At 35.7% G+C, this 25,844-nt stretch overlaps 1 protein-coding gene across 1 annotated transcript; it reads left to right on the top strand.

Moving 5' to 3' along the window:
• The first annotated feature begins 14,700 nt into the window (after positions 1–14,700).
• Positions 14,701–17,097, top strand: LOC113356135 (FACT complex subunit SPT16-like). Its single transcript, XM_026599158.1, has 2 exons — positions 14,701–14,903; positions 15,649–17,097. Exon 2 carries the CDS (start codon positions 15,943–15,945, stop codon positions 16,927–16,929), a length of 987 nt encoding a protein of 328 aa, XP_026454943.1. The 5' UTR covers positions 14,701–14,903; positions 15,649–15,942; the 3' UTR covers positions 16,930–17,097.
• The last annotated feature ends 8,747 nt before the right edge of the window (positions 17,098–25,844 follow it).

Raw genomic sequence — 25,844 nt, 5'->3', positions numbered from 1 at the left:
CTATTGCAGACATGTTCTATTGTGCGGGTGTGCCGGCTAGGAAGGAGGTTGATTTGAGATTTCTTTCAAAAACTGGCACTACCTTGAGACCAGTTGATATTCTTGTATTTAATTGGGATAATGGCCGTGACATGTGTTTAGATGTAACTGGTGTTTCGCCCTTTACTGGAGGAGGTTTCCGATCCTTTTCCCCGGGTCTTGCCATCAAGAGTGCAGTTACTCGAAAAAATGCCAAGTACTTAGAAAAGTGCTCGACACAAGGCTATGGGCTTGGGATACTTGCTTTTACCACCTTGGGAGAGCTTGGCGAGGACATTACAGACTTCTTGAAGCGTCTGCGCAATTATATGGCTAGCCATGATGCTAATGTTCGTGCGGAAGAGTTTCTTTTCCATAGGTTAGGTGTTGTCATTCAAAAAGGGGTTGGAGTTCATCTTGTTACTAGGCTTTCGACTAATTTCTTACCAGATGATAGTCCTTATAATTGAATATTCTTAAAATTAATAAAAAATAATCACTTAATTATATCTTGATAAGTTAATAAACTTGAGGAAAATGAAAAGATAATTAAAAGAATAAAATAAATAACAAAAAGAATAAATAACAAAAATAAACTTGTATCTTAATATGGTGTTAATTAGTATTAGTATTAATTTATAAGATTTATGATAAAGTATAAACAAAAAGAATTAGAGTTAGAAAACAAAAGGCTACGGAGAATAAGAAAAAGGAGATGAAGTTAGGGTTTCTTTTAGAGAATTTTTTTTTATGGAAAATCAGTAGAGGATCAATGAAATGAGGTAAAATGCTAGACTCTTTCTCTTTTGGTGTTTTTCTTCATGTGTTTTCTTGTATGATTTTGTATTGTTAGGTTTCATAAATTTATTCGCATAACTATATATATTTTATTGATGATCAGGCTTATTTATAAAGTTCAGAAGATGAAAAATACATTGGGTGAATAATTCGGAACATTCTGAGATGATTATTACAAATACATTGGCACTCTATTTATAGATTTCATAACATGAAAAAAGATATTACTGATCAATATCAGAATATGCTTAATTAGGAAACTAAAATATTACTTATATCTTCTAGATATTTGATTAATTCTTCACATGCACACACAGTCACTGCACAAGCACCTTGGTGTCTCCAATAAACGTGTCCTAATATCCCACCTCAAGTTGAACACGAAGAAAATTGTAATGTGCAACTTGAAAAATCTGTTGAAAGACATATGTTGTGCTTAAATCTTGTTGCTGAAACTTTTGATTATCGACTGCTGCATTTGATCTTTGGGCCACCACAGTTAACTTGATAGCTAATTTTCATTATTAACTAAAGCAAATATCACTTTTTTTTTTACGATGTAACAGAAACATAAAGCTTAAAAAGATAAATAACATTAATTTGATTAAATGAATCTCCCTGAAAATAATCAGTTTTGGAGGGAAAATGTTTTTCTAGATATTTGATTAATTCTTCACATGCGCACACGGTCACTGACAATCACATTGGTGTCTCCAATAAACGTGTCATATGTTCTAATATCCCCCCTAAAGTTGAATATGGAGAAAATTGTAGTGTGCAACTTGAAAAATCTGTTGAAAAACATATCTTGAGCTTAAATCTTGTTGCTGAAACTTTTGATTATCGACTGATGCATGATCACCTTGGTGTCTCCAATAAACGTGTCATATATTCTACTAAGTTATATACATAAGCCTCTTTCCGACCCGTAACGCTTCAAGTTCGAATCTCCATATGGGTTTGACCCTAATGCGGAACTCAAGGTATTACATTATAGGCCCATTTGCATGAGGAATAGAGTACAATAAAGACACGTAGATGGATGTGTGTCTATAACATTTCTAGACACCTATCCTATTAATGGTGTGTCTTCCACACATGCTGACACGTCATGTAACAACAATCATCTTTTTGTATGTCGTTTGCTTTTGGTTAGACTTAAAACTCGGGATAACTGGACCAAAGCTGAAATATGATTAAGGGTTAGTTGATAAGTCTGATTTCCCATATTAAGTGAAATAAACGCATTGATATACTTAGTATAATGTACTCGACCAAATATTCATCCTTGGTGAACTTGTTAGCTAGATATAGCTCAGCGCCGACGCAGTGTCTTTTGGAATTGTATAATGAATGTAATCATATACTTAAAAAGGAACGATTGACATTGTTAGAGTACTGCTCGGTCGAACTCACAAGTGTTGCTATCTCAAGCTTTTTTGTCAAGTTTAGTTGTCAAAACTATAAGTCTTGATATCTAGTCTACTTATAGCTATGTCTGGGATTAGGATAGAATGTGTAGTTGAGCTTTAGACTTCACGGCGTTCATCGATTGAAAGACTAAGATCTACTAAGGGGAGCTTGGAGGAACTTCATCAACAAAAGGTATGTGGAGACTTGGACTCATCTATCATATTCTATCTCCTATTGAGACTAAGTCGTATAGCTATATAGACTTGAATACTATACACATTTGATATTTCAAGCTGAGTTTAACTCGCTTATATTTTTCTCGAAATATGTGTTGGAAAGCTTTTTGCTTTAACTACGTTCATCATAATTCTTGACGAAAGACAAAAGATGATCATGTGAAAATCGCCTTGTAACATCTTATATGATTTTTGCGAGGCAATCATTTGATGTAGACTCAGAATGTTTCGTATTGGTCATTCGATCACTTGAAAATTGCTTATAAGCTAATAGTTTGTGTGATACAGCTATTGTCATCTTCAAAGAATGTTTCAGTGATTGAAATGGCAGTTTAGAACAATTAACCATTGTCTGGATATAGCAGAGTATGCATACCCGTATGCAAACTGTTGTAAGAATGATTCAGGTCCGGGAACCAAGTATGCATACCCCTATGCGAACGGATTTAACTGAAAAATCCGGAAACTAAGTTTGCATACCCGTTTGCAAACTATTTCACCTGAATTCGATCCGGGACGACAGTATGTGTACCCGTTTGCTAACTGTCGGAAAAGATCAAGTCCGGAACGACAGTGTGCGTACCCGTTTGCGAACTATCGAAAAGGATCAAGTTCGGAACTTAAGTTTGTGTACCTGTTTGTAAAGTTATGAGGTTAAGTTCTAAAATCGGTTAAGTATGATTTCATACTCATGAATTAATACATTTATATAGCAAGGAATGCAATCTTTGGAAACTGTGGCTATAATGTTCGTGAACTGATTCTTGAATCAATCCGATTTTGCTTCAATTTTGTCTTGTATACTTCTATGAGAATATAAACAATTGAACAACTCTATGAGTAACACAATTAGATTCATTTGATTATCATTTGATCTAGAAGTGTTAAGATGAACATGGTTAATACAAAAGTGTTCATATGACTAACTTCGGTTAATTATTATTGAGCCAACTCAATATACACGTTTAGGTACGGTTACCCATATCTAAATGAAGGTATATTTCATTTGTGTGTAACAAGCTAAGACCATCTAACGGTAGAGAGATATTAGCCTGAATCTTGAATCAGGCTTCATCTAACGGTGAATATTCATTGATTTGTTCCAAAGTTATCAAACCCTGATTTGAAGACTATATACGGGAGAACTCTAGCAACTGGGAAACCTAATCCCCACACATCTTGTGTGATACTAGTTGCGACTAGAGTCGATTCTCTTTTAACCTAGGTTTTTCTAAAACCATTATAAGTTAACGACTTGAAGACTTCATTGGGATTCTGAAGCCAGATCCAACTATTTTCATTGTAGTTGTGTATTCTGATCTTACTTGTTCTATCGTATTTAGTACTATCTTCTCTAAGATTTGCTCGAGATTTATCTCCGATAAGTAAGATATAAAAAGTAATCACAAAGCTCCTCGTCTCATTCTTTGTGATTCCACAATAACTTGTTCTACTAACATATAGTTAAGTTACTGTGAGGTGATTGACATTACTAGGATGTTCTTCGCGAATATAAGACTGATGTATCAATTGGTTCTTGTTCACTTGATTTATCAAAAAACGAAACAAAAACTCGTAGGTATTTCTGGGTGAAAAAGCGGGGGTCTAACAACCACACCAATATTTCGTTTAGGAAATCTGTATGGAAAAACTCCAATATAATTCCAAGAGAATCAACTACACAGTCAGACTCAATCAATGGAAATATATCTAAGAGTTATATCTCTGTTTCACAATGTAATCAGCAAATCAAACAGATAGAAATACGCGAGCCTGATTATTATGTTAATCAACTTGAACGGTACCAAAGACCAATGTGAAAATACGAGGGTACCCAAATATACCACAATCTTAAACTTTTCCACCTATAAGTCCTCTCACCGAAAGTGATTGTCTATGGACTGAGTCGAGACAATACGACGAATCGGTATTCACACTTTGTGTGATCGTCTATGGATACGAGATCGAGACAATACAACAATCAAAGTGTGATTACTTGATAATAGGTTCGAACTTAACCAAACTCTATAGGATCACTATCAAACAAAACGAAGTTAACGTTTGTGTAGTTTACTTTAAATTATAATAACAACAATTTTAATTGCGGAAAGCAAAAGTAAGTGACACAACAAGATTTTGTTACGAAGAAACCGCAAATGCAGAAAAACCCAGGGCCTAGTCCAGAATTGAATACTCTCCGAATTAATCTGTTGTACAAAATCAAACCAACTTCGTATAGTTGAGACCAAGCAACTAAACCTATAGTTCACCTAGTTTCTTCAGTATCCATGCGCTTCCGACATTCGATAAGTGCACGTACTGGAACAATTCCTTTGGATCTTATTCCAAACAGTAAAGGAACAACAAATCTATTCGGTAACAACTCTATTCAATCTCAGTGATATGAGTTAGACAAAGGCTCTTTTGTTTAATCCAATAAACTCCTTTGTCGGGTTTAGATCTATTTTTCCAACAACTACCAAAGTAGCAGAGTTTAGATTTTGCAATCAAATATAGAATCTACCAAGATACTATATAGTGATGCCGATCTACGCAACTAATCAATCAAATCTATCAAGGATAAACCGATTATAGTTGGATCCCAGCCGATCAAGTTTTGTGCACACCAAAGATATGAAACCAATAAGAAATCTTCTTTGTCTTCAAATCTTCTTTAATCTTCAATAAACAACTGCACACCAAAACTCGAATCTTTTGTGATCAATCACGCACAGAGCGGAGTCTGTTAACAATGGATTATCACAATACGTCTTTAGATCTACAAACAGTTCTAAAGATCCCGTCGACACTTCGATCTAGTTTGAGTATATCAGAAGAGAAGATTCTCAAGAATAAACAAACTAGATGCAATCAAAGTTCAACAACCGTTGGTCAATCAAATGAAATCGTAAACTAATAATACTGCAATTATCTAGTTCTCGCAAACGGTACTCGTAGAGCTTTTTGATCCCATATAAGTCTTTAAACGAGCGGTCGTAAGAGATTTCTCCTAATTAGGGTACTTTCCTCTCCGAATAGACGGCTCCACCAGTAACAACACAAAAAGGTAGTTTTGTTGGCTCTTAGGATAGTTTGCTCGAAATGCAAACTTGGGTATTTATAGACCAAGGATGTTTGGACACCAAGGAATTTCCAAAACCGAAATATTCTTAAGATACGCAATAAATGCCCAAAATCGGTTTTCATAATTCCTGGAAATGCTATGTCCAATATTACCGAAATCTCACTAGAAAATCTTCAATTAGGAAATCCACATTGCCAATTTTTATTTTCCAGAGATATGCATTTAATTGCTGGTAATTAAAAGCATATAAAATTAACAACCTTAATTAAAAGATTCTCAATTTATTTCGGTCCGGGATCTCCTTGATTTATTAAGGAATATTTTTGAACAATAAAAGATAAGAGTTACTGAACATGTTCAAAGTATGTCGACATCTTATTTCTTTGTAAATCCTTTTTCACATTCACAATCTTGGAACCGATTATACCACACTTCCAAACAAGTTTAAAATTGGTTCATCTGAATTCTTGAAACTTTGATTGCACCTAGTTTGTTTATTCTTGAGAATCTTCTCTTCTGATATAAGATTTACTCAAGCTAGATCGAAGTATCGACGGGATCTTTAGAATTATTTGTAGATATAAAGACATCTTGTGATAATCCATTGTTAACAGACTCCATTAAGTGTGTTATTGATCACAAGAGATTCAAGTGGTGTTGGGCAGGTATTTATTGAAGATTTAAGAAGATTTGAAGACAAAGAAGAAGTTATCGTATCTTTTGGTGTGCACAAACCTTGGTCGGCTGGGATCCAACTAGAATCAGATTTATTCGATTGATTAGTTGCATGAGATCGGCATCACTTTATAGTTTCTTGTTGGAATCTATATTGATTGATTGTGAATGACTACTTTTGTAGTTATTGGATAGATTGATCTAACCAGGAAAATAAGTTTATTATATTAAACGGAAGAGCCTTTGTGTATTACTTGAGATATATTTATCTTGAAAGAATCGAAAGAGTTGTTACCAAACAGATTTGTTGTTCCTTTACTGTTTGGAATACGATCCAAAGGAATTGTTCCAGTGCGTGCACTCATCGAAGTCGGAAGCGCAGGGATACTGAGGAAACTAAGTGAACTAGGGGTAGTTGCTTGGTCTCAACTATACGAAGTTGGTTTAGATTTTGTATAGCGGCTTAATTCTGAGAGTATTCAATTCTGGACTAGGTCCCGGGGCTTTTTTGCACTTGCAGTTTTCCTCGTTAAAAAAATCTTGCTGTGTGATTTACTTTTATTTTCCGTAATTATATTTGTTTATATAATTTAAAGTAAATTAAACAAACGTTAACTCCGTACATACTTGATAGTGATCCTATAGAGTTTGGTTAAGTCCGAACCTATTATCAAGTATCACACTATGGTAGTCGTATTGTCTCGATCTCGTATCCATAGACAATCACACAAAGTGTGAAATCGATTTGTTGCATTCCCTCGACTTTGTCCATAGACGATCACTTTCGGTAAGAGGACTTATAGGTGGATAAATAAAATATTGTGGTGTATTTGGTACCCTCGTCTTTTTAATAGAACTTTATTGTATTTGTGTTTCTGTTCAGGATGATGTTAAGTTTTAAAAAGATCATATACAAAGTTAAGGGTGGTCATTCTATACCTTAAAGCTCCCATAACATTATGATGAGAAGCAATAACTTACAATGAAAATAAATTGAAATTGATAACTTAAATGGATAAATAATTAACCAAATTAGTTTCTTCTACCCTTTGAATAAAGGAAGAACCTAAAAATGGAGATTCTTCTCAAATAACTTATAATTTATACCCAATTAAATTGGAAACTATAAGACTATGAGAGGCATCTAGTTGATACTCTATAATTAGATGATCTAATTCCCCCTAGAGATAGCAATTAGGTTTGAAAGAAGAGGCAACTCTCATCCTCACACAAATGTTCTCCAACCAAAACTTCCTCCTTTAGCATTATCTTTTCTAGTTTATACTAGCACCAAGGGCATACTTGGCATATTCAAAGTAATTCTAGGATGTACTATAAATGGTTCTTCAATATCGATACGAGACATCCACAATACATCATCCCCCCTTCTTTAAACAAATTCTTCCTCGAATTCTTCAAAGCGTATTCTCAATTTGTGTTTGAACTTCTTACTTGCTTGAAGATAATTCTACCTATACACCTTCCATTGTAGTTACTCACCAAATGTAGCACTTTGTGGTCATCATTGAGAGCATCCCAAAGTAGTAAAGAAAGACCAAGCATTTTGAAAAAGCGGGGGTCTAACAACCTCACCCAATATTCCGATTAGCAATCTATATGGAAAAACTCCAATATATTTTCAAGAGAATCAACTAGACTCAATCTTAATAAAGTATATCAAAGAGTTATATCTATCTTTCTTGATTCAATTCTTTATCAAGCAAATAAAAATCTGCGAGTCTAATTGAATACAAGAGAAATCAGTTGAACGGTACCAAAGACCAATGTTCAAGGATCAATCAATTTCAATCAACAACCAAAGTTCGGATTTCCAATTGATTGATTCAAACGCACAACCTGTGATATTTCAATTATATAAAAAAATATAATGCAAAATAGAAATAACACAGACACCAGAATTTTGTTAACGATGAAACCGCAAATGCAGAAAAACCCCGAGACCTAGTCCAGATTGAACACCACACTGTATTAAGCCGCTACATACACTAGCCTACTACAAACTAACTTCGGTATGGACTGTAATTGAACCCCAATCAATCTCACACTGATTCAAGGTATAATTGCGCTCCTTACGTCTCTGGTCCCAACAGGATACTACGCACTTGATTCCCTTAGCTGATCTCACCCACAACTAAGAGTTGCTACGACCCAAAGTCGAAGACTTTAATAAACAAATCTGTATCACACGGAAAAGTCTACAGAATAGATAAATCTGTCTCCCACAGATAAACCTACAAGTTTTGTTCCATCTTTTGATAAATCAAGGTGAACATGAACCAATTGATAACTCAGACTTATATTCCCGAGAACAGCCTAGTATTTTCAATCACCTCACAATAATCTTAATCGACGCGACGAAAGAAGATATTGTGGAATCACAAACGATGAGACGAAGATGTTTGTGACTACTTTTCTATCTTGCCTATCGGAGATATAAATCTCAAGCCAATCGTTACGATTGTACTCAAATCGATAGAATCATCAAGATCATATCACACAACTACGAGAAAGTAGTATCGGTCTGGCTTCACAATCCCAATGAAGTCTTTAAGTCGTTAACCTGGTTTTTAAGAAGAAACCAAAGGTTAAAAGAAAATCGACTCTAGCTAATACAACTAGTATCACACATGAGGTGTGGGGATTAGGTTTCCCAGTTGCTAGGGTTCTCCCTTATATAGTCTTTCAAATCAGGGTTTGCAATCAATGTTAGCTTAGTAACAAAGCATTCAATATTCACGGTTAGATGACAACCCGATTAGATTCAAGCTAATATCTTTCAACCGTTGGATCGAAAACTTATCTTGTTACACACAAATTAAATGTACTATTTCGGGTTTATGTAATTGTACTCAAACATGAACATTTGTTGGTTCAACAATAGTTAACCAAATGGTTAGCCATATGAGCACTTTCATATCAACCATGTTCTTCTTCACCATAACTAGTTCAAATGACTCAAATGAACTAGTTAGAGAGTTGTTCAATTGCAAGGAAATCTTATGTAACTACACAAGACACAATCGAAGCAAAAACGATTTGATTCACTCGAATCGGTTCATGAACTTTATAGCCACGGTTTGCAAATTGCATTCCTTAGTTAATATAGATAAGTTCACAAACAATCGTCTTTAGATATAACCAACTTAAGTTCACAGACTTAGTTCGCAGACTTAAGTTCCCGGAAGGAGTTCTTAAACTCCAGCAGATTTTCTCGGGTCGAGAACTTCCGCCAGTTCGCGGACTGGGTTCACGGACTGAGTTCACGGATCTTGTTCCGGTTCTCTTGATCAACAAAGTTCGCAAACTTCGATTCAAGGAAAAAGGACTTATACATATATGTGTTGCCACACAATGCTTATATCCATCATTGGTTATATGATCTAAACTCTCATTTCAATTATTGAAACATTCTTAGAGGACGTTATATAGTTGTTATTCACAAACCATTTTTCGTCAAAGCCATTTTCAAAGTGATTGAAACATAATATGACTTTCGTCACTAGGTAAAGATGAACTTGGCCAAAGCTAAAGCTTACCAATACATATTTCGAGAAATAGATAGGCGAGATAAACTCGGCTCGAAATAGCAAATGTGTATAATCAAAGTCTATATAGCAAAACGACTTTTGTCTCAAGATAGGAGATAAAGTAGATAGACTTTTTAGTGATAGATAAGTTCAAGTCTCCACATACCTTTTAGTCGATGAAGTTCCACCAGTTCCTTGAGTAGTCCTTCGTCTTGTATGATGATTTCCATGGAGTTCTTGAGCTCAACCACGCTTTCTATCCTAGTCTGAGACTTAGCTATAATAGACTAGAAATCAAGACTTATAGTTTTGATCACTAACATTGACAAACATGCTTGAGATAGCAACGCATGCGAGTTTGACCGAGCAATGCTCTAACAATCTCCCCCTTGTCAATTTTAGTGACAAAACTATCAATACATATGGAATACAAAAAATAAATGAATTAACTTTTTTAGCTCCTATTCCACATGCCTAATCTTCAAAATTACTCGAAATCTTCGTCACTTCCAAGTACTCTAATGATCCCAAAGGTTGTAAGTTCAGCATCATCATTGTTGAAAATCCGTAGCTATAACAACGAGAAAACAAGAGTTCTCAATCATTGTTATATAGTGTCATAGTATCATTATGCAGTATCAAAGTTCAATTGTATCACAACTTCGACAACAATACTATGGTGATATGTATCACTCCCCTTAGTCAATACTCCATCTCACATGGAAACCACTCCCCCTTACATAATGATCCGAAAACCATATGTATTTGTAGTGTGAACTACATATTAATTCTCCCCCTTTTTGTCAATAAAATTGGCAAAGGTACGAAAACGGGATCCTAATGAAATTTCCGAAAGAGACATTTCATGACCAAAAGAAAGCACATATCATCTTATTTAGATGCAATCTATAGCCGAAGCTAAATGCATTCATCAAGGAGTTTATAAAGATACAAGATAACCCCTATAATATTCCACAGCCGCACTCCCCACAAAGATTTGGAAATTAAGCACAAGTTCAATTAAGAACTCTCCCCCATATAATGTCATTCCCGAAAGAACAACAAGAGCGGCCTTAATTTCAAAAGAAAAGAATGATTTCTTTGGACATAACAAATCTCATACAAGAATGAATTTGAATCCAAAATACTCAATTAAATTAACCACAAGGGAACCCATGATTAATTTAATCAGAAATGCTCAACATAAGTGAACTTATGGAGACTCAAAAATACTCAATTAGATTAATCACAAGAGAACCCATAATTAATCTAATCGGAATACACAACCAAATTAACCACAAATAGTAATCAATTTAATTGGTCATGCTTGACATAAGAGAACTTACGGAGCAACAACTAAATAACCAAACAAGGATGATTAATTTAGTTGAAAATGCTCGACATAAAGTACCTCACGAAGCAACAACTAAGCCAATGAATAACTCAGTCGATAGAGCTCAACGTAAGAGACCTTATGGAACAACACAATATATACACAAAAATTGTGGATCGAAGATCGACCTAATACCGTGGAATAAGCAAGGATTCATTCTATTTTCCATCACTATTTGCACTATGACATACAATAGACATAATCCTTGAAAACAAAAGATTTTAACCTATCTTCCATCAATAATTGACATAATAGATTAACTTTTGTATTTGTCAAAAGTTCATTCCTTCTTTTATCAACACATGCATATCGACATATAAAGGACTTAACTTTTGAAAAGGTATGGGACAATCACAGTTCACGGACGCAAACACACATATCCCATAACAATTTGCAATATATAAAACCATAAATATTAATACTGCAAACATCATCTTCCAAACAATTTTAGAATTTAAACCAATAAATCTAAAAACATGAAGATGAAAACGTTGGACATAGCTATGTGTAATCACAATAATGACTATTCCAAACTCTAGTTATTCTTCTAAGCAAAACAAGAAAATAGAAGATTTTCTAGGCACTGTAGAGCTTTCTTAGAGCATCTACAGAGAATTCCTTCTCATTATTGAAGAAACTATTGATTACGAGATCATTTAATTCCTCTAGGTCTTCAAAAATGTCAGTTAACTCACCAAGTTCTCTTTTTAGTTCACTCAAGGTGTTCTTGGTTAGAGACAACATTTATTCATAGTGAGTTATCTTTTCTAAAGAGGAAACGATTTGATATTTTAAATCATTTCTCTTGTTGATGAAATCTTTCACCATGCCTCTAAAACTATTATCAAAATGACAAACAGATAAGAGACAGTTAGAGGAAGAACCTTCTTCCTTCTTTGTCGACTTCTCTTTCATCACCCTTGAGGAAGCGATTCCTTTGCAAAGATACACATTAACTGCTTCAACTGCATCTCTTTTTGTAGTTCCTCTAGTCACAGGAGCCATAAGATAATATCTTTTTGGATAAAAGGAAGAGGCCAAAAAATATAAGGATTTATAAATACCAAACCCTAGGAAGACTTTGAAAGAGTCTTTCAAGATTTATTCATCATCCTTTTTCTTAGGAGATTTTTTTTAACAACAAAAGAAATACAATACTTGAGCCACGGAAACGCAAACCCTTATTTTCTCAAGTTAAAGATGAGGATGCGAACGTCTCTGGTACTAGACAGTGACGTTGTGAGCCAATTGATCCCCTTGTTTACCAAGGTTTGTTGTATAAACATATTTCCTACCTCTTCTGATTCTGGAAGCACTGGTTTTATGAGACTCATGTTGATTATCCAGATTCATCTTTTGCATGTTCCTTTGTAGTTTGTAAATTCTTTTGTTGTTCCTCTTGAATATCCAAAACATACTTTGAACATGATTTGCATTTCCACAAAACGAACAAATCAAGGATCCTTTGTCTTGTTGAAGTGCCTTCTGTTTATCACAACAGTCAACCTTTATTTTTCCATGATCAATAGAAACAACGGGGTTGACAATGCCTGCAGTCTTGCTTTTAAATCCTAAACCATTTGTGTTTCCAAAGGATCTCTGACCAAATAACATCGCTGAGATTTTGTCAGAACTTCCAGATAATCTTTGCAGATCATCCTTAAGAGTATTAATCTCTTCTTCCTTTAGAGCAATGGTTCTGGTGAGTTCATCATTAAGACAGTCTATCTCAAGATGTTTCACCTGGATTAATGATTCTCGTTTCTTCAATGAAGCTTTTAATTGAAGATTTTCTTGAAGAACCTCTTTATTCAAGAATTCGAAAATCTCTGTGTCAGACTCAAATTCTGAATCAGAACTTGAGTATGTGGATGTTTCTGCTGCATGAGCTGACGGTTCATCACATCCATCAGACGTATTCACATCGTTGACACTTAAAGATTTTGCTTTCACAGAATCATTAGCAGCAAATGCTGACAAAAGATGTTTATCACATCTAATGTTTCTTTTTACAAATTCTTTGATCCTTTCTGTTATCAATGGTTTATCAAACCAATCACGATTTGAACAACATTCATCAGCCCAAGACAAGTTAGAGGTTTCATTTGTGTCGGAGACAGCATTGACTGCAAAGGTTTGAACAGAATTTTGATCAAGAATTTTTTCCTTTCCAAAAGGGGTATTTTTGAGGTTATTTCCTCCATCGATGGTATACTTCTTCGAAACGTATCTATTGTCTTCAAATATAGTTTCTAAGATATCCCGTGCATCTTTAGACTTAGTGCAAGTAGACACGTAGTGATGAAGGTCTAGGGTAATGGCCTGTCTGATAGCATTTAATCCGTCAGAATTTTGCTTTGCAACAAGGATTTATTTTGGACTATATATACCAACGTCCTTAGGTACAGATACATCGCCTTCTGTATTAACCGGAGGATCATAGCCATTAATAAAGGAAGAGCCTAAAAATGGAGATTCTTCTCAAATAACTTATAATTTCTACCCAATTAAATTGGAAACTAAAAGACTATAAGAGGCATCTAGTTGATACTCTAGAATTAGATGATCTAATTCCCCCTAGAGATAGCAATTAGGTTTGAAAGAAGAGCCAACTCTCATCCTCACACAAATGCTCTCCAACCAAAACTTCCTCCTTTATCCTTATCTCTTCTAATTTATACTAGAACCAAGTACATACTTGGCATATTCAAAGTAATTCTAGGATGGACTATAACTGGTGCTTCAGTATCGTTATGAGACATCCACAATATATCACGTTCTTTTATCTTTACTGATGCAATGTTAGTGTATTCGAGTCAACCAATTTATCTCATAGTTATTCTTCAACAAAAAACCCAGTGATCAAGGAATCACGACTAACCAAGACCTTGTCTTTTTTGCAGCGGACTCGGCGTTTGGATCTGGGTCAACCCCTGACTCGGGCCGAGTCAGCAGTCAGACTGTTTGTTTTGCATTTTGAGTCAGATCTTACTCGACCTCTGAATCAGACATAACCCCTGACTCGGACCCATTTCAGTCAGGTAACAAAATACCCCTGACTCATGGTACCAAACCACTGACTCACATTTTTTGAGTCAGATGAGTCAGATCTGACTCAAAACAAACATATCGACTCAGATCTAGATGAGTCAGGTGATTTCACTCAAATCCAGATGACTCAGATCCATACGACTCAGATGAGTCAGGAGTAAACAAACATGGTGCAATTATCACAAAAATTCCTTTGATTGGTTATCCAGGTGGGATAACCAATTTGGGCTTGTGGAAAGCACGGGCGTACAACTAGTTAAATTTTGATTTCTAGTTAAAAATCAAAGCTGTGATAAAAACCAGAAAAAACTGAAAGAAAATCGATGAGACGGTTTTGGTCTCTAATATTTTAAACCGAGCACCAAACCAAACCAAACCAAACCAAACTGAACCACGGGCAACCCTAATGATAGAATAATAGATTATGTAATACAGTTAGATTCAGAAACCTATTAGATTAGGACATATGGTTAGATCAGGAAAACAAAGAATAGACGTTCGGATTTATCTTTCACGGATCGGTGGATCCTTCCTCCTTTGTACATATGAGGTACCTTCCTCTTTGCTTTCCTGTATAAAGTTCCAACTTGTAGCCGTCTGTGGAGAGCGAGATTAGAGGAGACACATAAAATCAGATTTCTTTTAGGCAAGTGTATCCTGCAAGTGATATTCGTTAACTTCTTGAGGTTTGGCCTTTATATTTTTGTTCTAATTTTTGATTTGTTCGATTTAAGGTTGTTATTATGTATTTTATTGCTCGATTTCCATCTAATAATTTGTATTCATGCATGATCCAGTACTGATTGATGTCGATCTGTTCTGAATTTTCACCCCCTTTGAGTTGTTGTTTTCCCTAATTTTTGTTCTATTTTTTTTCTTCCTATTATCCTCTACAGCAATTTTTTTGTTTCATCTCTATGCCTATATATGCTTTAATTTGCAGCTATAATTCTTATAGGTCTATATCTTCTGAGTTCCAGCCATTCGAGTTGTTGATTCAATTTTGACCTGTTGTGTCCGCTAATAGAGCCCTAAGTGAATGTTTCTACTTACTTATATCGATCCATTGTTGTGTGCATGTCGTAGCTTTGTTTTTAAGATCTATACTGGTTGCTGTACCTGTTAACTTTGTTGTGCAAGTAACAACTTCAGACTTTACTCATTATAGTTTGCAATTTCTTAGCAATCAGACATGATGTCCCTGTGTCCCTGACTCTCATCATAAATTCAGAAAGTGACATCGTTTCCTCATTATGTGGTGGCGTTAGTCGAATCAACTTCTTGTCCTTCTATGAATTCTGTGTATCAACTGCATGTGTGATATTAAGATGTGATGTTTTGGGAATCCTTCTTTTTTCCTTTTTTGAAAGTTCGTGCAGTTTTTGTACCAAGGCATACTAATTTTTCTGCATTCTTTCCTTTCTGTTCCAGACGCCGATTTTGTTTTGCATCTCTTTTCAATGGAGGCACACGCTTCCCCGGGGCGAAATGAAGACTTTGTTCCCCTGCCTGTGAAATTTTGTCTGACAATGGAATTGGAGGAGGATCGTATGATTCATCAGGCAAAACTTGCTCGCTGGTTGAAGAGTGAAACTGAAATGAGATTGTTGGGGAAGGTTCCGTCTAGGACAATTGCACCGCTAGAAACAAGAGAGGCGTTGTAAAAAAAAAGAAGGTTGTGTTCCCTTTGATCTGCCGAAGCAGAAGCATGAAGACTACAAGGTTATGAAGTTAACTTACGTCAGAATACACCCCAAGGAAGGAAAAGAATTTCTTGGTATCCTTGAGGCTCATGAAAACCGGTTTGTATGTGAATGCTTGGGATTTCGTATGGTTATCATGCATGCATATTTAGAAAGCTGTTTCATGCGACTTGGGGACATGAAGATGACACCACTTTTGCATTTCCACTTGCGGCACACTGTCAAGGTGGGAACAATAGAGACAAAAGATATACAAGTCCATTTGATGCCACATGACTTTAAGAAAGGCAAGCTATCTGTTGAGGATCCACTTAACTTTGAGAAATATGAGGAATCTCTTAGGGGTTTACAGAAATTTAGGATGTACCAGAAATCTGGGGGGACATCTGATACTAATGAATCTTACTTTCGAAAACTGAAAGCTACTGCAGATTTAGATTACATTGTGAAATACAAGCAAGCCTGGAATAACAGCCGTAACGAAGATTTAAAGAACTTTGTCCACGAAGTACAACAAAGACCTCAGAGTTGCGACAGTGTACTACATATACATTTCCATGCACTAGAGGAGTTGGAATTTTCTGGGGATGTTAGCACCCCGTTCGCCCTGACTTATGGTGCCCTAGTTTTGCTTAAAAAAGTACCTTTTAGTGTGATCCTAGTACAGGACATTGAGATTGTTAACCTAGCGCGTCTTGAACATGAAAGGATTGATATGACAGTCGTATTTAAAGACTATGAGCGTGATGTGCTTGAAATTCGCTCAATTCCCTTGGAATTTCTCACTGGCATCAAACATCGTCTGCACTTTGGGGCCGTGAAGTACTATGTTAACGAGGTAAGCAAGGACTGGAATATGTTGCTGAAAGATATCAGACAATCCCTTAAGGAGTTCATAGATTCTGGTGGATGGGGTTCCCCCAAGTTAGATCTTGAGGATCCTCTTACTTTGACCTACTATAGGTATTCCGATTCAGATTCCAATTCGGATTCAGATTCGGAATGGTGATAGTGAAGAAGTGAAAAGCAACTACAAAATTTTAGTATCTTTGTTTTTTTTTTTGGAAGCATCCTCTTTGTTGCTGAATATTGCCAACTAAAATGTTTCCTTAGTGTAATATATTGGTTTCTTGTTAATAGATTTGCAAAGGGAGTGTCCTCCCTGAATGTGCATCAACTGAGGAAGGATCCATTGACGGGGCATATTTTACAAGATTTAACAAGCTTTTTCAACAGAAAAATTACTCCTACATCAGATATCCCTTATCAATTTAATAATGGCCTGACCACTCGGCCATGCCGCCAAACAATAGGATATAAAATAGAGGAAACGCTTTCTTCTTTATTATATCTTGAATCTCATTGTCTTTCACCCTTTCCTAAACCCCCAAAACCTTGGTATTTCTTAATCCTACATCAGATATCTCTTATCAATTTATTCAACTTCATATACAGAGAGAAAAATGACTTAACTTCAACAATTTATTTTGGATTTAATTAATCGTAATATTTTACTTGGAAAAGATCAACATGGTTTAAGAGGTTGCACCAGTGATCTATCAAGTTATCGCTTTGTTTTTAATTTTTATAATTTCACTGCATTGGTTTTTATAAACCCTTGATGTTAAATGTCTAATTGTTCCTGATAGTTTCTTCTATTGGTGGTTCGATTTTCTACGTGGCATTTTTAGGGGCGACACTAAAAGATAAAAAAAGGTCATTCAAGCGTAAATCTAAGTTACCCCTTATCTTCGATTTTTCGAAATGGCCATATACCCTTATATAATCGGTAGCAAACACGACAATCGGTAGCTTAACAACAATCAGTAATAACATATATACTACTTAGTCTCCGATTATTGTGTGCATATTTCGGTTATTATGTCATTCTATAATCGGTAGCATAAATAACTTATATGATTACCGATTGTAAGTAGTCCCAAATTCAAACTTGGCCAAATTCCATAGGTTTTGAGGGTACATAGCCCTACCATAACCATATGGTTTGTGTTTTGGATGTAGCCATAATCGGAGGTCAAATTGGTTACATAACCTCTCGATTATAGGTTGTCCCAAAATAAGTTTTTGCTAAAATCCCTTTTTTCGAAATTTTGAAATCTGCCATAATCGGTAGATGATAAAACTTATAACCTACCGATTATAAGTGGCCCCAGATTCAACCTTTGCCAAATTGCATAGGTTATGAGGGTACGGAGCCAACCATAACCACTTGGTTCGTGTTTTGGATGTAGCCTTAATCGGAAGATAAATATATTAACAAAACTTCCGATTATAGGTTGCCCCAAAATAAGTTTTTGCTAAAATCCCTTTTTTCGAAATTTTGAAATATGCCATAATCGGTAGATGATAAAACTTATAACCTACCGATTATAAGTGGCCCCAGATTCAACCTTTGCCAAATTGCATAGGTTATGAGGGTACGAGCCAACCATAACCACTTGGTTCGTGTTTTGGATGTAGCCTTAATCGGAAGATAAACATATTACCAAAACTTCCGATAATAGGTTTCCCCAAAATGAGTTTTTGCTAAAATCCCTTTTTTCGAAATTTTGAAATCTGATACAACTTATAACCTACCGATTATAAGTGGCCCCAGATTCAATCTTTGCCAAATTGCATAGGTTATGAGGGTACGGAGCCAACCATAACCACTTGGTTCGTGTTTTGGATGTAGCCTTAATCGGAAGATAAATATATTACCAACACTTCCGATTATAGGTTGCCCCAAAATGAGTTTTTGCTAAAATTCCTTTTGTCGAAATTTTGAAATCTGCCATAATGGGTAGATGATAAAACTCATAACCTACCGATTATAAGGGGCCCCAGATTCACCAAAACTTGGATATAGTCATAATCGGAATACCAATAGGTTACAAAACCTCCGATTATAGGTTTCCCCAAATTCAAATTTTGAAAGCCACCATAATCGGTAGATATTCTAACTTAAATACCTACCGATTATTGGTTTCCCCAGATTCAACCTTCGTCAAATTAGCCGTTGCAGTTTAAACCAAATTTAAGAAATAGCCGTTGGAGTTTTTGGGAAAAAGAAAAAGAGTCGTTGGACCCTAAACCTATATAAAGAAACTCATATCTATCAACCCAATTGCACCAAACTCTTTCCTCTCTTCAGTTTTAACTTTGAAAACAAAAAACATGGATATTGTTTTTGCCGAAGAAGAAGATTGTGCTATTTATAGAGCGTACGTTGTGGTAACTACTCATGATCGTGTTCACAAGCTCCACAAGCCATAACCATTTGGTTCGTCTTTTGAATGTAGCCATAATCAGAAGATAAATAGATTACCAAACCTCCTGATTATAGATTGCCCCAAAATGAGCTTTTTCTATAATCCTTCATTGCAGGAAATTTGAAATCTACCACAATCGGTAGGAATTGTTACTTTTACAATCCCGATTATGGGAAGCCCTAAATCGTTAGCTTAGACATTTTTTTGTTCGTCCGATTATATAGGAGCCCCAAATTTCACCATTGCAAAATTCTAAAGATTTCTTATTTCTATACTTTAACAAGGTAGTCTCGTGAGGTTCTTTTTCCTACCGATTATTATAGAAGCCAGATAGGAGTTTGGCACAAAATCGATATTAATCGGAAGTATAATATCGTTACTAACCTTCCGATTTATTTATAATAATCTGACACAAAATAACTTCCGATTATGTAAGGGTATTAACGTATTCTCCCTATTTTTGGACATCCCTTAACGGTGTATATGGGTTAGGAATAAAAAAGTCGCCCCTAATTCTTTTGGGGTCGCCCCTAAAAATGCCAGGATTTTCTAACCCAATTGATCGTAATATTTTTCTATTTTCTTTTTTTAACCGGCCAAGAGAAAATTCATCGGAAGGAGAGGTGTTTAAGAGGGGTACCTTAACCCAATGAATACAAGAGTGAACAAAAAACTGAAGGGCAATTCGGCAAACCTAGTATAACAAATAACAAGCTCATAAAGGCCGAAATAAATAGTCTCATAAAGCTATCACTTTATTCGCCGTTAGACCTAACATCCTTGTGTTGGATTCGGCCCAAAAGAACGCGTGTAGTTTAACGTTTCTAACGAGGTTTACCAAACTTTTATTTTTATTTTCATAGATTCTTGCATTTCGCTCTCTGCATATGCAACACAAAATTGCAAGCGGAATGTTATTCCATATTTGACTAAGTATTTCATCACCCCGATTAAACTTCCAAGACTTCACATTTTTGGTGACTTTTGAATTGTAAGTCCAACAAAAGCGACATCCTTCAATAAAGTAATCGCAAATTCTGAGGGTCCTCCAACAATCATATAATAAATCCAAACTAGTTTCATAGTCTTTATCATAGAAACAACATAAACGAGAAACATCCACACCCCTTCTTAATATCCTATCCGCCGTCATTATCATATCATGAGAAAGAAGCCAAAGAAAAAAAGTTGATCTTGCAAGGATACTCCGACTCTAAACAACATCGGTTGGAAAATTTGGTTGTCCTTCATCTTCTTCGCTCCTAACAACATCCTTAACCTTATATTGACCAATTTCCGGCCCAAAATCGACTATCCAAAACTCTTTCTTGAATAGAGATGGAAGAAAGAATATTTGATATAGTTCAAACTTCACTTGAAATGGTTTAAGAGTATCTATGGCTAGACATAAACCGCACCCTATACCATCTTCCTAACTTGATACATACCAGCCACCGCAAACTCCTTGGTCCTTGAAACTTTATATGCCAAAGTAAATATATGAAACCCATCATATTTGTGATCAAACTACGATTTAAGTTTAAATTAATAGAATCATGTATATATGGGTCATTTATCAGATATCACATATGTGTTTGGGAATAACAACAGTTAAATTGTTAAATGTGTATGTAATTGCGGAAAACCCTATAGACACATTCATGAAGATCTAACCACAAAAGACTAGATGCAGGATAATGTCATTCAAAGAAAATGCATTTTTTTTGAAGCATTATATATTAGATAGTTAAAACGGAATTACACGTGGAAAAATTGTTTCCTAGGCATCATTTAGTACAAATTGTTTTAAGAAATATGGGACAAAATATTTCCATATGTGGGGTTGGAATGCTCCCTGCTGACTGTTATTTGCCGCATGGTTGGCAAGGGCGTCAGCTTCCTGATTGGTTTCCATGTAGTTATGATGAATTTTGTATTGGGGAATTGCTTCCAGTCTTCTTTTAATTTCCCTGATCATGTCCATTAGGTACCAAGGTGGTTCGATCATATGGTTGATAAAATGAACTAGCGTATGCAAGTCTGATTAGAATAAACTTTAGTCCATTGGTGGATTCTGACCGTTCTCAAAGCCATGAGTTGTGTTATTGTTTCTGCTATCAAGGATGTTGTGATCCCTAAAGGTTTGGCCATTGCGAAAATAATTGCGGTCGTTGAATTTCTGCAAATAAATGCTCCTCCTGCTGGTCCCGGGTGTCTGTGGTCTTCTCCATCGGTGTTAATTTTTATCCAGTGTGGATCCGATGGATTCCATCCCACCTGAATTACTTTAGTTTGTCTGAGTTGTGGTGTAGCGGTTGTAATAGGATTCAGGTCGGTAGGGGTGGAGGTAGTACTAAATTCTCCCAGGTGTACTCCTGATGCATATGTATCGCCAGTTTGACTGTATCGGCAGTAGGTTTATGTTTTCTTCCATAAATTAAGTCATTCCTTGCTAGTCGTAGTGCCCAAACGATGAAACATAATAAAGTGGTATTTGTTGTAGATTGTTGGATCTGGAGTAGCTGATTGATGTATTGGAGTTATCCTTTGTGGTATTCGATGATGCAAGGTAGTTTTAGCTTCATAGTGGTTTAAAAGAAGGTCCCAAGCTACTTTAGCATATCATCATGTGAGGAAAATATGCTCAACTATTTATGGAACTAAATAACATCTAGGACATAGATTTGAGGAGGTGAGGTTGATTTTATGTAAATTTATGAAGGTGGGTAAACCTTCATTTATAGCTTTCGAAAAGAAAAGCTTATTTTTGGGAGGCATTTTAAAGTCCAGATGTGTTTAGTGGGTTGTAGCTGAATGGGTTTTGTGGTAGAGGTTTAATGTGTAGTCATACTGTATCCGAGCTCATTGTAAACTTGCCAGATTTTTATATGACCAAACAATTTTGTCTGGTGGGCCGTCTTGTGGGAGGTGGATGTTAATCATTTTAAGCATGACCGATTTCGGAAGTTGTATCAGGCGGTCATGGATCCAAGAATGTGAAATTGGATCAATCAGGTCTAATACCCAAGGTACTTTTGGCATTGAGAGAGGAAAATATGTGGTGTGAGAGAGGAAAGAAGGGATATGAGTTGTTTCCAAAGAGGGATAGCCGAGGGTGAGGGTGGTTGGTTGGATTCTACGAAAGGTTCATTATTAAAATACTTTTCTCTACACATGGATGTATAAATCGAGTCAGGTTGGTCTTGATCCAGAATCTCTTTAACAATAGAGCTTTGTTATGGTCTAAACTTTTCCTAATTCCTAACCCTCCCTCTTGGATGAGTTTGGAAAATTTGTATCATCCCATAGAATGTAGTTTCCTGATCGAAGAATCATGACCCAAAAAAAAAATATTCCTGGTAGTCTTATTTACTTCCTTATGGACATGCACTAGTAGAAGGTTGGTCTGCATAATGTGATTTGGAGTAGGAAGAAGTGAAGTTTTAATGAGTACTAATTTTCCCATTTGATTAAGGCATTTTGTCTTCCACCTTTTGCTTTGCAGGCCATTCTTTGTAGAAGCAGGTTGTACATGTGAGCTAGTGATCTTCCACTTTTGAAGTGGACTCCCAAATACAATGGTGGGGTTGACGTAGCTGGCTTTGTGAAAAACCTTGAATCTCATGGATGGAAGATGGATCGAGCTGTGGATGATGAATTATGCTATATTTGTTGGTGTTGATGTGTTGTCCCACTGAAATGGAGTAAGCATCTAGTAGTTGTTTGAGATGGGTACAATTGTTGTTTGACGCTTTGAACGTTATTAGGAGGTCGTCAGCGTACAAATGAAGGAGCTTTCGTGGAGATGCACAGTCCTTTAATTTTGTTTCGGTCTTCTAGGTTCGTCAGATTTGTATATAATATTTCAGCATATATAATATAAACATATGGTGATAGTGGGTCCCCTTGTCTTATTCCCCGAGAAGGTGTAAGATATATGTTAGAGCATTTCTCGGTTGAACTCACAAGTGTGGCTATATCAAGCTTGTTGTCAGATTTATTTGTCAAAACTATATCTTGATTTCTCATATACAATTAGTTAAGTCTCGGTCTAGGATAATGAAGTTGAGAAACGAACCAGTCATCATTTGCGTTCTACCATTTGAAGGTGAAGATCCACCGAAGCTTTTGGATAATTTCATCAACAAAAGGTTAGTGAAGACTGAACCACCTATTTCTCAAGTTATATTCACCTTCCTATCTTTGAGACGATTGTCGCATAACTAATTAGACTAGCTTGCGTAGACAAGAATTTTGAGTCGAGAACTAATTATTTAGTTTACGAATTTCTCGAAATATAATGACTAAGCTTATTGAACATTCGTTCATACTTGATCAAATTCGGTGGAGAAAAATTTATTGTTCGGAACCAAATCATGATTCAAATTTATCATTCGAAAATAGACCAGTATAATGTGATATGTGTCATTGATGTTATTCAGGAATTTTTCGAATTGATTTAGATAAATATAGAACTACTATATTAGGAATACATGCAAGACAATATATGTCTGAAGCCGTATACTTGTATTCGTACACGTAGAGGAGTAGCTATATATCGACTTTCAGATTTGTGTGATATGCATATTCGTATCTACATCATGGGAAAATCAGTTTGTTTCGTGATCCGGATAGGAATGTGTATTCGTATACAAACCATTTTGGAACTGTGGTAAGAGAACCGGGTTAAATAATCAAACCAGTATGCGAGCCGATATATTTCTATGTTCTATAACCAGTTTAGTACCCAAACCGGTAACTGAATGTTCTGTGAACTCCAGTACCGGCAAAGGTCTTAAATTTGCAAACTGGTACGTGAACTAAAAATTTATGTAGGCTCCGAAACTTTGAGTTGGTTCAAAGTTTGCAAACCGGTACATGAACTGAAAAGTTTTGGAAGAGTCCGAAACTCGGTAATTGCATAAGTTTGCAAACCGGTTTATGAACTGAGAAGTTCTATTGACTCTGGAACTCGTTAATTGCATATAAGTTTGCAAACCGGTCCACATACTGTGACTCAGCTGGTTCACGAACGATCCAAGTAATTATACTTTGTACATGTACAAACAATGTCGATTTTGATTCAAGTGTAATCAAATTATTTCTATGAAATGATTTGCATTTGATCAATTCTCTAATTAACACAACACTCATTTGATCACATTATTGTGACTCAATATTAATGTTCTTGTGATCATGAAATGAGTGTTGAACTTTTAAGTTCAAATCGGCTAGTTTCAGCTAACCATCTTTATACACAGTTCGGTTACAATTTACCTAACCATAGTGTATATCTTGTATATGTGAATAATATTCAAAGCTTTCATCTAACGGTGAATATTGATTGCTTGGTTTCAAAGCTATCTTAGCTTAAACCTAAAGCAACTTAGGCTTTGAAGTCTATATAAGAGGAACTGTTGGCAATTGGGATCTTTGAATCCTGACACTACTTTTTGGTGTGTCCTAGTTGTATCTAGAGTCGTCCTCTCCAGAAACCATTTTAGGGTTTAGCGACTACAAAGACTTCATTGGGATTCGTGAATCCAGGTCCAAATATTTGTTATCTTGATAACTTGATTATCCTGACTTTGATTGTTTGTAGAGTTTGCTCCATCAATCAAGATAGATAGTAATCAACAAAGTCTATTCGTCTCATACTTTGTTGATTCCGAAAGTTTTATACTTGTGAGGTGAATAATAATCTAGGATGTACTTCGGGTTGCATAAGTCCAGATTTTGAGGATAGCTATAATTTTGTCTAAGCTGCTATCGATTTCCATCACATGGATCTATCATTTGATCTGATGATCCGTTTAGATCGTAAATCAGGAAATCAATCATAGGTTTAATCTTTGGGAGGCAGATTTGGTTTAAAGTCTTCAATTGAGTTGAATCAACTCTTAGTTGGTGTGAGACAGTCTAAGGGAATCAATTGCGCGGAGTCCTGCTGGGACTCAAGAAACGTAAGGACCGCGACTGTTCCCGAATCAGTAGGAGACTGAGTTCGGGCTCAAATACATTCCAGACCGAAGTTAATTGGTAGTAGGCTAGTGTCTGTAGCGGCTTAATACAGTTTGGTGTTCAATATGGACTAGGTCTCGCGGTTTTTCTGCATTTGTGATTTCCTCGTTAACTAAATTTCTGGTGTCTGTGTTATTTATTTTTCCGTATTATATTATTTATCTTTATAATTAGAATATCACAGGTTGTGCGTCGATCAATCACATTAGCTAGGTCCAACCTTGCTAGTTGGATAAGACTTGATTGATCCTTGGACATTGATCTTTGGTACCGTTCAAGAATTTTCTTTGTAGTTAGGTTCACAGATTCAGTTCTGTAAACTTTCTGACAACAAGAGAGAGAGAGAGAGAGAGAGAGAGAGAGAGAGAACTCTAGGCACTTTCCTTGATTGATTTTTACTCTCGGAGTTGTGTTGATTTTGTCCACACATATTGCCTAAGAAAAAATTGGTGGTGTATTTTGGTACCCCCAGCGCTTTCAATATCCATGAGGAGTACCATTGAAGTTGATGGAGTAAGTTACAGTGGAGATACATAACATAATATAATTTATAAACTTCTCCGGAAACCCAAGATCTGTAAAAGCTCGTTTCACGAAATCCCAATCTAAACTATCATAGGCTTTCCGAATG

Source organism: Papaver somniferum, chromosome 3, assembly GCF_003573695.1.
Source record: "Papaver somniferum cultivar HN1 chromosome 3, ASM357369v1, whole genome shotgun sequence".
NCBI classification, from domain to species: Eukaryota; Viridiplantae; Streptophyta; class Magnoliopsida; order Ranunculales; family Papaveraceae; genus Papaver; species Papaver somniferum.
The sequence above is the reverse complement of the archived record's forward strand: the minus strand, read 5'-3'. Positions and strand labels throughout refer to the sequence as shown.